The sequence below is a fragment of the Mytilus edulis genome, chromosome 4 (assembly GCF_963676685.1).
Source record: "Mytilus edulis chromosome 4, xbMytEdul2.2, whole genome shotgun sequence".
Taxonomy (NCBI): domain Eukaryota; kingdom Metazoa; phylum Mollusca; class Bivalvia; order Mytilida; family Mytilidae; genus Mytilus; species Mytilus edulis.
In genome coordinates this window covers 23,533,907-23,546,957 of record NC_092347.1, presented here as the reverse complement: position 1 = coordinate 23,546,957, position 13,051 = coordinate 23,533,907, and the positions used below count along the sequence as shown (strand labels likewise).

Genomic DNA, 13,051 nt, shown 5'->3' with positions numbered 1-13,051 from the left:
GTGCAGGTGCACTTGACTCCAACCTTAATTGACTAGGATTGTCAGTTTTTCTACAGAAGGTTGGTAGTTTTCTCTAGGGGACTCCAACATCCTCCACCAATAAAAAATGACCGTCAAAAAAATACACAAATGTGATAAAAGTGGTGTTAAACACCAATCAAACAATCAATGTCATGTAACAATTCCCTACCTTGTGATGGTGTTTGTAATTCTCTGTCTGGTAGTTCTGATATCACATTCATCAGCTTGGATGTATCTAAATCTGGCATGGCTTGTAAAAGCTATTACAAATAGAAATTATACCTGACATTAACCTCTCAATCTTAATTCATAAAATTGCACAATATACATATCCTATAAAGGCAATCCTATAAAGGCAATCCTATAAAGGCATGACGCTTGCAATAAAAAAAAGAATTGCATTTTTGAGAGGGTTTACCCAGTTAGGAAAAATTGTAATTTTAGTATTTTACATTTCATCTGCTTAAAAGATATATTGTTTTTGTTCAGTTTTTATGTACCCTTTGATTGGAACTTTCTGTGTTTAATATTTTTGTGTTTCTGGATAATCTAATGAGACAATCCTTTTCCAATGTTTATATGTTGTGTCACAGGTTAGGTTGGGTGCTCACGAACATGTTTAACCCTGCCACATGACTATGTCTTATCTGACTTTTCTTAATTGTTTATCATCAATGATCATGAATCACTCCCTTGGTTTTCTCATTTGAATCACTTTTACATTATGTATAGGTCTTTTATAATTCATAAAATGGTATGACTTTTCTTCATTGTTGAAGGTTGTACCTAAAGTTGTTTACATCCACATCATTTGGTCTCTGATGAGTAATTATCTCATTGGCAATCATACCACATCTCCTCTTATTTATATTCATGTTTGATTCCATCACTTTAAACTAAAAACAACTCTATGATATATATGGGACCTCCTGGTGTTTAATCTATAAACAAATCTTATTATTTTGAAAATTTTAAATCCTTTAGACTATCAAAACTGATAAAAGGTCATATCAGTTATTAACTTATCATAGTCAGTTAAAGAGCTCATGTTTGTTATTGTGTACATTTATGTGACTTTGGACCAATATGGTCACACTGAGGTGGCATTGTTGGACGCTCAAGTGAGTTTTCTATCATGCTGAAGTGGATAGTAGAATTGTGACACTATCTTCTTGATAGCTACCCTAAAGTGTGTTAGTGGAAACATTGTAGTGCAATGGAATACATAAACTATATTTTTCATGTTATCATGTCTATTAAATTAGACTCTATTTGATTGTTAGAAGCAGCTTTTCAGGTTTTTAAGTCAATCACAAAGATGAACATGATAAATAGTCATTTCATTTCATATCATAACTGAAACGTTGTTGTTTACTTTGTAAACAGATTAAAAAAAATAATCCAACTTTCATGCACACATTTAGAAATTGACCACTAGAGACCATTTATGCAAAGGTTATTGTCAATTCAAACCAGTACTAATTCTTTATACTAAACAAGAATGTGTCCATAGTACACGGATGCCCCACTCGCATTATCATTTTCTATGTTCAGTATTCGTGAAATTGAGGTCAAAACTCTAATTTGGCAATTAAATTATAAAGATCATATCATAGGGAACATGTGTACTAAGTTTGAAGTTGATTGGACTTCAACTTCATCAAAAACTACCTTGACCAAAAAACTTTAACCTGAACGAACGGACGGAAGGACAGACGGATGGACGCACAGACCAGAAAACATAATGCCCCTCTACTATCGTAGGTGGGGCATAAAAACAAGGAAGCTATAAAAAAATTCAAAGTCCTATTTGTGTTGTCCCGACACAAATGACAAAAGATGTTTAGCAACAGTGAATGAGAGCATGAAATAAGATAGCCTGTCCTGTATTTTTTTACTGCAACTTGAGGAAATATGAAATTCTTTGTTTGGACATGAGATCTATCTTTTTCTAGTTGCTCTATCATGGTTGCATCTTGGATCATCACCTTAAACACTACATTGTACATTCATATTATAAGACAAGAGGACAAGCCATTGAACTACAAAGTCCTGATCCCACCTCCAAATCCAAAATACTAGTATATGCCACTTTTACATAAAAGTTCAATCCTTACTTACTAAACTAACAAAACAAATGTCAAAAAGCAATTAAGATAATACTTAAGATGAATTAGACATACCTCTTTGGCTTCATCATTAGCTGTTCTGTGATAAAATACAGTTTTAGACTTTGGTCTACTCTCTTCAAACTGTAATATGAAAAAGTAATTTCATTATCAAAGAACAGTAAAGGAAAATATTTCCCCATTTTGCAAAAATAAATATTGATTTAACATATTTTATGCTTTTTAAAATATAAAACTAAAAACTAGTAGTGTTGCCTGTAGATGAAAAAGTTCATTAGCACAAAAGAAACACTTTATGTTTAAAATATTAAGACAGAAATGCCTACCATTTTCTTAAAGCTAAGAGCCTGTTTCTGCATGGCTGCTGTAGATGGTTTTGCTTTATATACAATCTCATCTTCATTAGTATGGGTTTTACCACGTATATCTTCAACTATATATCTTCTTATGGTAAGAATATTCAGACTGAAAACAAATAATTAATCACATCTATTACATATTAAAATGACCCATGGTTCACAAATATAGGGTATCTACAGGTAAAACATTAACTAACTTTTTAGTATCTATAATCTATTACATAGAAAAATGTCATTATACTATGGCATATACTTATCAGGCTATTTATGTAAGATGTGGTATGAGTGCCAATGAGACAACACTCAATCCAAGTCATAATTTGCATAAAGTAAACCATTATAGGTCTAAGTATTACCTTCAACAGGGAGCATTGGCTCACACCAATATTTAATAGCCTACATGGTCATCTTATTTAGATGGTGTTTAGCCTAAATTATGCACGAAATGCTGATACTTTGTTATGATTACATGCATTGTTTTGTTTCCTATGAATCTTTTGTTAGTCTTGTAAATATTTATGAATGCTATTAATCAAATTTAAGAGTTCTCCATATTTACTTTTAACTTTCATACTTCCTACATTTTAAAAATATACAATTATTGTAGCTTTTTGTACACCTGTATGACTCACAATTTATCAGCATCAAGAGACAGCTGTGCCTTTAGTCGACTCATATTTGCTGGACCACTGAATATACCTCTTTCATTTAGCACTGAAAATAAAGAAAACATTAGTATTGACTGCTGTTCTTTTTTCTGAAGTTGAGTTTCTGTCTCACACCTTATGTTATAGTGTATGGTTGACACTTGCCTAGACTTGTTTGTATGATATACTTATTTCTAGTGACTGTATAATGAATTGAATCATTATCCCATACAGTATATAAATATTGTTTAGCTTGATTGGTGACAAATAAAAATACATTGTGTATACTGTATAAAACAATATCATAACATCTTCACACGCTTAAAACACGCCTTGTGTCTATGTCTAGATTCACCTTGTGTGACATGGTAACACTACGACAAATGTTGTCTTGTGGTCTAAGAGTGCTGGACATGAGGCTAAGCGTTTGGTGCTGTAGTGTATCAAAGGTATGAGTTTGAATCCCTATAAGGGACAAAAATATACAAAAACAAAACAATTTTTAGGGGACAACATTATATAGTACCTTGAGCTTTCTGTATATAATGATGAAACAATTTTTCACAAACAGTAACAATATGTACAGCTATCCTTCTATTTAATTCACAGTTTTCCTCTGCTGACTGAAAATATACAATACATTTACTTATAAAGAAAAAACAACTGCATCAAAATTTCATTTCAATAATGTTCAATCAAGTTTTGAAGAAAAAGGTAATGGGAACCAATCAAAATCTTAGCTCTTCCTGGCTGACATGATGAAATGACAGAGTCAAGCAGTTATAAGATCTGCTTTAGAAATTGAAGACCCAGATAAAAATAACATAAAACTGTATATATCATGCCCTTAACCATATGAAATAATGGTATAATCTGGGTTAATACCCTCTTCTGGTTAAACATAGTTTTTGCTATACTACATTCTATCAGAATCCACAAAGGGTAAAAGTGAAATGTTGTTTTTCTGTGCAGAAAATGTATAATGATATAAGTGTGGAGCGCCATTTGTGACACTCTGTTAAAACTTTCACTGGAATCAAGTCTTTGGTTTAGAAGAGTAACAATGAGTGAAGATGTGTTAATAAACCCATGAGCTAAATATGAACAAGCTAATTATATACCGATACTTCAGTATAAGGAGGAGTATAACTATACATTACCAAGAATGGATCATCTATCTGAGTTTTAATTTCTGGCCATAACATGTTCACCTCTCCCATTAAAATACCAGCCTGCAAATATATAACATATGATTATCTGTAAAAAAAAAACATGATTCATTGAAAGAATAACAATGAAGAGATGTGTTTTAATTCAAATCTTTGATCTTCGGTTTGTTTTTAAGACAATAAAATGGAAATACCTAAAAAACAACAAAATGGCATGAAACTGTTATTTTTTTATATACCACTGTAACAAAATATGTCAGCTTTGTCATTTTTAGCAGAATATAGTTAATTGATTGATTGTTTGGTTTTTAAAGATACTTCAAAAATATTGAGCTATTTCGTGGCGGTCAGATTTTGTTGGTGGAGGAAGCAAGAGTGCCCAGACAGAACCACTGACGTATCAATAAAAAAACTGACAATCCTAGTTAATTAGGATTGGAGTCGAGAGCCCCTGCCAGTAGCTGGATTTAAACTCACAACTTCAGTATCGATAAGCTAGTGTCAAAGTTATTTGACTAGTTAGATCACTAGGGCCCCCATAATACAATTTTTCAAGAAACCTTAAGCAACCAAGATAAAATTAACAGCTCGTGATCTGGAGAAATATAACTGCTGAACAGATGGAAAGTGAATACAAACCAAATTTCTCTGATCATCAACAGATAGGTATGGAACATCTTGTTTGGCAGCAATCCTACGCCTAACATACTTGGCAAGAAGGTCTACTGATCTTGGCTGATGTTTTATTTCCTCCTACAAATAAAATACAACTGTAATATAAAAATGCTTATGCATCATTATTCTGTTTTGTCTAACAATTAAAATAATCTGTTATCACAGAGATATGTCTTGCCTTTTTGTAATTTTGATTATGCAAATGTTGAAATCAAAATAACAATACTTTAACATCTTACACAAGTTATGAAAATATTTAAAGTCAATGAACCATGACAGAGTTACATGGCTAACAATCTCCATGTAAATGAGATGTGACAATGTAAATACAACTGCATACAATGTACCAAATACCATTGACATATTATAAGTTGTTCCCAAACCTAAATACAAACATTAACTTGTAAACTATGTAAAAGTTTCAAAGTCAATGAACCATGACAGAGTTACATGGCTAAACAATCTCCATGTAAATGAGATGTGACAATGTAAATACAACTGCATACCAAATACCATTGACATATTGTAAGTTGTTCCCAAACCTAAATAAAAACATTAACTTGTAAACTATGTAAAAGTTTCAAAGTCAATGAACCATGACAGAGTTACATGGCTAAACAATCTCCATGTAAATGAGATGTGACAATGTAAATACAACTGCATACCAAATACCATTGACATATTATAAGTTGTTCCTAAACCTAAATACAAACATTAACTTGTAAACTATGTAAAAGTTTCAAAGTCAATGAACCATGAAGAGGGGGTGGGGCTATATAATCTCCAAGGAAACAATACTTGCAAATGACAATAAATTTGCATACCAAATATCACTGACTTAACATTAGAAATTTATCTAAAACTTGATCTAATCACAAACTAATACATATAAACTAAGATAAGTTTCAAAGTCATTAGACAGTGACTGAGGAGCGAGGCCAAATATTCTCCATGGAAATGAGATGTGCCAATGCTTTAATAATACAACTGAATACCAATTATTATTGGCCTACCACTAATGGTTCCCCTTGTTTACTGACCTAACAACAAAATAATACATGATAACTTTAAAATTTTCAAAGTCAATAGACCATGACTAAGGGGGCGGAGCCAAATTATCTCCATAGAAATGAGATATGCCAATGCTTACACAACTGCATACCAAATATCATTGAATAACCACTTATGGTTCCCCATAAACTGACCTAATCACAAACTAATAAATGTAAAACAAGCAAAAGTTTCGAAGTCAATAGACCGTGACTGAGGGGGCAAGGCCAAATAATCTCCATTGAAATGAGATGTGCCAATGCTTATACAACTGCATACCACATATGATTGACCAACCATTTGATGTACACTATAAACTAGACCTAATCACAAACTAATACATTGTTGACGCCGTCAATGCGAGACAAAAAACCTGATATATATTTGCTGAATGCTCTTTCAGGGAAAATTCACGATTTTTCACTTATCATCTTATGTTCATAATACAATAAAAAACATATTCACCAAGTTTTATTTTGATATGAAAACTAATAAAGAATTAAGAAAATAGGGAATTATTAATTATATTTCTTCAAACTTCCTGACTTATGTGACGTAGTTTAAGTCTTTTGCATGCCGGGAGTGAAATAAATCTCTTTTAAGTCTTGTTCGTTAACCATTTAATAACGCGATTTAAAGCGCATCGACGACTTTTGGTGTAGCTATCCACCAACTAAAAATAAGTGATAGCAATACAACTTTTAAAATTAGATTGTAGGATTTATGTGTGGATTTTTGATACGAATTTTAGTAAAAAAAGTAAATCATACAATAGAACATTTTTATGATTTTTTTTCTACAAATACTTTAAACAAACATATGAAACTGACATGATCGATAGTGTATTAGGGCTATTCCAGAAAAAAATGTATGGGGGGGTTGGAAGGCACATTGTATTAATAATACATGGGTGATTAGTATCAGAGCAACTTTTCACACTATAATGCACTATAATTCTCAATTACAATTGTCTGGGTGGTGGGTGCTGACAAAAACTGCCTTCCAACCCCTCCATACATTTTTTTCTGGAATAGCCCTTAAAAATACATGTTTGTATTCTGACCTTTTTGCTTCAGTTCAGCAAACATTTTCTGCTGGTAATGTAGAAATACAATGTGTATTGTTATGTGACATGTTGAATGCATGGTTAAACTCAAGGTTATTAAAAGGTTAGCATTATGTCATTCTGATCTTTTGAATTTCAATCAGTGAATTCTAACCGTCACGGTTCACCGTTCCAGGTGTGAACAACATTTCGTATGAATGATAAATGGGAGTGCATAATCTCACTTTTAAATTATGACTTCTGATTACTTTTGCATGCCATTATGATTAACCACCTTGTTTAAAAATAATGCATGATTTTAACCAATTTTTTCTTTTCAGTGCTTTTTTTTCCCATTTATTATTTTCTTTTGTCAGCCCGCAATAGGAGGCAACTGCCTACATGCCTCTATGTAATTTACGGCCCTGAAAGGCACTTTTACTACTTACATCTATAGGAGTAACTGGTCTCTCTAGTTCCATCTTCTGTTTCCCTTCAAAAACTACAATAAAGTGAGTTGGGTGTACACATGAGAACAGTTAAAACAATAAAAAAAAGCAAGCAAATGAGAGTAAATCTAAAACTCCTATTTTGATCTTTCACAAGAGAGGTTTTGATGAGGTTGGTATTGCTGTTGTACCCCTATTTGTGACATTTTTACCTACTTTGTCTGTTTGTTTTGTTCGCACAGTTGTTAATATAATTGAATTTGATGTGACTGTCATATATGCGAGAGGTTTAGCTAGCTTTAAACCAGGTTTAATCCACCATTTTATTATTATTATTAGTTTTTATTATACAGTATTTATAACAGGGCATTATATAATACTAAAATTACTCTAAGCGCTTTACAACATATATTCATTCACATATATAAGTATTTACAATAAAATATGAAAGCCCATGTTAAAAAAACAAACAGATTTTAAAAATATAGCACTGATAAACAATAAGACTTATATATAATGTGCATGATATAATTAAGGGGAATTTATTATTGAATCCGTACCAATAAAAGTAAGTTAAAACGTCAAAAATGTTTGCAAAATTTTTTCTAAAGTACCGGTAACCAATAAAAGTAAGTTAAAAATTCAAAAAAGTAATTGCTTAAAAATTCAAAAAAATTTCAATGATATCGAAATATTTTAAGAACTATGAAAAGCATGTCTGAATAAATGAGTTTTCAGGTTTTTCTTAAAAAGGTTCACACAATGGATGTTCCGTAGATCACTTGGTAAATCATTCCACAGAACGGCTGCATGCTGCTTTGTCCAATCTTCTTTCCCCATATGTTTTAGTTCTTACATGTGGCATTGTTAAAATCATGGAATTTTTAGATCTAAGTGCCCGCATTGGTTTATATATTTGAACGAGTTCTTGTAGGTAGACCGGTGCCTCCTCGTGCAAAGCTTTGAACACATACACAAGAAGTTTATACTGACATCGATATGTTATCTTTTCTGACTGAGTAGTTAGAAAACCAACAGGTGGTTTAGACGGGAGAGCAATCAAGTTAGGTTCTACTGTATAAATTATTTTCACATTTAACATCAGCATTATCTAACTCTTTCATGTAAATTCTACCATATCTCTTATACTTATACTTATTTTAAGTTATTTTAAAAATATACTGAGTGTGAGTTACCTCCCCTTTCTTGTTCAGATGGAGTGAACAAAGACAATGGTTCCAGGACACTGTTGATCTTCTTTGTAACTTCATTCTGTTGTAGAAATTAAAAAGACAAAATAAATAAAAAAGAAGACAGAACATATTTACATGAAACTTAACTCATAAATTTGAGGACCAATAAATGAAGACTCAGCAAACAGGAAAATCGAGGAGCCCTTAGGGATATGAAACAGTCTCACACAATACGCTTTAACTAGATAATTGACATATCAAGAGCCCTGCAAAATAAAAGCTTATTATAAAGTCATAATCAATTAAAATATTTTAAAAAGTGCTAAGTTTGATAGCAAAGTTATTGCAAATGAAATAATGATTCATACAGCTACATACACTGATGTGTTTTAGTTGGCCTAACTTGGCTCAATTATATGCCATTTGCATAAAATTTAGAAACACATGTGCAGATGTACAATTTAGCTGTTATTATAATTTTTTAGGTTTTTTTTTTATTAATGATGAATTACCACTTACATGGAATGGAGGCCATTTAACTGTGTACATCTGATCTGTTTTTTCTGGCCTCTCCATCTTTTTATGACTGTATGTTGGAAGTCTCCATTTGGAGACCTCCACAGACTTTGAATCTGATGGCATTGTGGTCTACAAAATAAACCAAAAGACTCTCTTTAATAATGTGTATTACTCAATTTGTTGTACAATGTAACTCTATTGTTTAAAATTACACAAATAATAAAAAACTAAATTCACATGATCAAGTATTATATAGCTGTTTTTGAAGCTTGAAGATCATTTTTGATCTTAGCATGTTGACTTTTCCCACTCATAAGCGTGAACAGTAAAAGATATTTATTTCTGTTTCCTAGTGATAAATTAAAGACAATACTTCTAAATGATTTGATAATTTAATAAAAAGATTGACAAAACTGTAACATGATTTGTTACAATACAAGTGTAATGTCCATATCAGTCATGACCTATTAATTAATCAGGAGATGGAAATCTGATCACACGAGCTTCAAATATACCAACTACAAATGATTGGCTTATAATAGCAAATCAAAATTATCTCCCTTAGGAAAACTTTTTGTGTAGATTTTCATATTTTTTTCATATTTTGTTTTGAATATAATACAATGTAATTAATATATGTAGTTAAATCATCAATTTTTCGTATGCTTCTAGATTATAAAGATTTTGTATTTATTTTCATTTTTTAATTAAAGACCAATGGAAGAGAAAACATTCAAGATCATAATGATAACCTGTTTATATTCAGTGTGGGTAAGTATCAAGGTGCACATCTGAGTGCACGTGACTCTTGTCCTGATGAAACTTTTTGTAGTGGTGTTTTGGGGTAAAGTTGGTCTTTTTGTGAAGGTTTTCATAGATAGTTAAAGTTTTATAAGGGTTAATTATTTATTGATTTATTTAATTTTTTATTTACTTAATTATTTATTGATTTATTTATCTAATTTTCTCTGCAGTGCCACATCATAAATACAAACGTACTAATGAGTTTTATACAATAGCGACATAAAATTACCCGAGTGATCTAAATACAGAGAGATTATAGTGTCAAGTTGACACTTACTAAAGAGTCTATAGTAAAGACTAAAGACACAAATTTGTGTATGATGGTTTTTTTTCACAATCATGTTAAAAAAGTCAACATTGTGAAGTTAAAAAACCCTATTTTGTGAAAGTTGACAGGGGTGCAAAGGAACTTAAAATGGAACCATTAACCCTCTTGCTGCCAAAGGGACATTTATGGCTTCTACACACAAATCTTGTTGATTGTGTAAAACGTCAAAGGTCGATTGTAACGTCACAATACTCAGGGGCACTGACAACGTCAAAATACGGCGTCAGAAGGGCGATTTTGGCGGGAATGAAGCAAACTGAATAAAATGCTTTAAAAGTATACTTAAAACGGATGTCAAGAAATGATACAGGATCATAAGCTTGGTAATACTATAATACCAACTTATTTAACGTGTTTACTAATTATCTAGTTCGTCATTTTCATGTAAAATGTTGCATTCTTTCGGGAAATTTGTTTTAAGTTTTTTCGTACATCTATCAATCAGAACAGCTCATATAAATCAAAAATCTTATCCCTGATAAATAATCATAAAAAAGGTAACTGTTCTACTTAATTACGTGAAATATTAATATTCATTCACAATACACCATGTATACACGCTTTATTTAAAAGAACTTGATAATGTATTTAGGGCTCAAATACCACGATTGAGATCTGTTAGGATTTTTTTTTTGTAAAAGTACACACATATGTTAACTGATGTACTTGTATTGCCATACGCTATTTCAATACATTTTAAACCTGTTTCATCATGGAAGCACTGTCTTGAAAATGTTTATTTTCATTCAAAATGGGGATGTTAAATTAGTAGTAGACACAATAATTTCTATTCCTATCATATATATCATAGATATCGTTTCCCAGTGGCAACCTCTTTTTTCTGGCATTCACCAGATCTTTTACTTTGTACATGTAGGACTCATTAAGCAATAGATTTATTGTATATTGAATTTCAGACATCCTTAATATTGCATGAAATATTTGCCACTGAACGTTGAGAAGAGAACAATTTATCAATTAACAGATTTAAAGATATTTCGTGTATGTCAATTACAGTGTGTACTTTATCATAGTAAATGAAAATGAATTATTATTGATTCAGGTTCACTTGTAGACAATAGAAATTCATTTTAGAGAATTTCTTTCCTCGTTTTTACTATGTTTTTTTTTAATTCGTATTCTCTAAAATTTCGAGCAAGAAGTTGTCAACAAAATTATAATGAACATGATTAAAAAATAAGCAAAATGAATATGGATAATCATTTTTATATAAAAAATATTTCCTTGTCTACCGAAACAAGGTTTGAAATCATGATAATTTTAATCTGACACGTTTGATACTTTACAACAAGAAGTAGTTCATAGAATCATAGAACCATGGAACAGCTGCTCAGAGATTTTATTTATTTTGATTAATTTGTACACGCTTTGTTTTTATTTGCATTTCCATTGAGTGCCGTTGTGAAGTTTTGCAGTTTATATAATGATTTGAAAGATTTTTATACAGTATTTATACCAATTATCTAATAAAAAACGATAATAAATATTTTACAATTTTATAGGTGGTTAAGAATCATTTATGCAGTTCACTTGACAAAGAAAAAACAAAGTCGCCTTTAAAGCTAGTATAGCAATTGGTATATTATTTTCACTTTATTTTAAGACAAGAAAGATAAAAAAATATATATTCCAAGGTTAAAAGTTGTATTTTTTAATAATCTTGTATTAAAAACATCGTTTATGACAATCTTAGAGCATATTTAACTTCCGTAAAATTACTTATACATCGTTTTCATAATTACGGCTACATTGACGCGGGAAAAATTATGGACGGCGGGAAAGCGCAGTTCTACAGAGAGACACAAGTATTGCAACGTCACAGATAAGAAACGTCAAGATGCTTTTGGCGCGACAAAGCAAGAAAAAAACTCGGCAGCAAGAGGGTTAACATACTGATGTTTAGTTTCATTATTGTTCATGCTTAGGGAGCTACCATTTGATTTTTATGGGGGGGCTAGGATGAAATTTGAAAAAAATAGGCAGGACAGGAGTTTTGTGTTAAAAAAAAAGGCAGGATGAGACACTTTGCAAAAAAAAAAGGCAGGATGACAATTTAGGTAAAAAAATTCAGGATAAACTAATAAAAAAAAAGGCAGGACCGAATAGAGTGAAAAATAAAAAGGCAGGACAGAGATTACAACTAAAAAAAAATGCAGGACAAAATTTTTCATCCTAGCCCCCCCATAAAAATCAAATGGTAGCTCCCTTATATCTGGTTCATGTTTTCAAATTTAGGTTACATATTCCAAAATATAGAAATCATAATAAATTTGTACATTAGTTTGATCATGTTGATGTTATATCTATCATTTTGTTTTAATACTAAGTTATATTATAATTAGTAATGACAAGGATAACACATAATATCATGCTTAAACTAAATACATTATCAATCTGGCCAATACACAGCCGCCATATTGTTTACTAGCGACCCAACTACGGAACGTTTAGTAACTAAATTTGCGATCAAACCATTGTTCTTACCGACAAAAAATCAGCAGCTACACTAGCAATCAATTTTTAGTTCGTTCACATTTTACTTAAGTGGAAAATCTTTCTAAAAAGTTTCATTTCAAGTCCGAAGACTTTTGTTGTTGCTATGCGCCTAAATGACACTGATTAGAGTCAATAATCTACACATA

General features: G+C 31.2%; 1 protein-coding gene across 16 annotated transcripts in view; it reads right to left on the bottom strand.

Annotated features, from left to right (window-relative positions):
• Nucleotides 1-13,050, bottom strand: part of LOC139519253 (coiled-coil domain-containing protein 87-like) — a 59,466-nt gene extending 46,416 nt beyond the window's left edge. For 13 of the 16 annotated variants that reach the window (XM_071311203.1, XM_071311211.1, XM_071311207.1 and 10 more), the window contains exons 1-11: nucleotides 12,894-13,050; nucleotides 9,257-9,385; nucleotides 8,741-8,816; nucleotides 7,545-7,597; nucleotides 4,965-5,078; nucleotides 4,317-4,388; nucleotides 3,683-3,779; nucleotides 3,142-3,223; nucleotides 2,477-2,615; nucleotides 2,205-2,273; nucleotides 191-281 (exon numbers count right to left, since the gene is read on the bottom strand). In XM_071311203.1, coding sequence (XP_071167304.1) covers nucleotides 191-281; nucleotides 2,205-2,273; nucleotides 2,477-2,615; nucleotides 3,142-3,223; nucleotides 3,683-3,779; nucleotides 4,317-4,388; nucleotides 4,965-5,078; nucleotides 7,545-7,597; nucleotides 8,741-8,816; nucleotides 9,257-9,379 — 916 coding nt within the window. In that variant the 5' untranslated portion in view covers nucleotides 9,380-9,385; nucleotides 12,894-13,050. Of the gene's footprint in view, nucleotides 1-190; nucleotides 282-2,204; nucleotides 2,274-2,476; nucleotides 2,616-3,141; nucleotides 3,224-3,682; nucleotides 3,780-4,316; nucleotides 4,389-4,964; nucleotides 5,079-7,544; nucleotides 7,598-8,740; nucleotides 8,817-9,256; nucleotides 9,386-12,794; nucleotides 12,834-12,893 lie in introns of those variants that run through there. The other 3 variants (XM_071311205.1, XM_071311209.1, XM_071311217.1) reach the window with 2 other exon arrangements.
• Nucleotide 13,051: the final 1 nt, after the last annotated feature.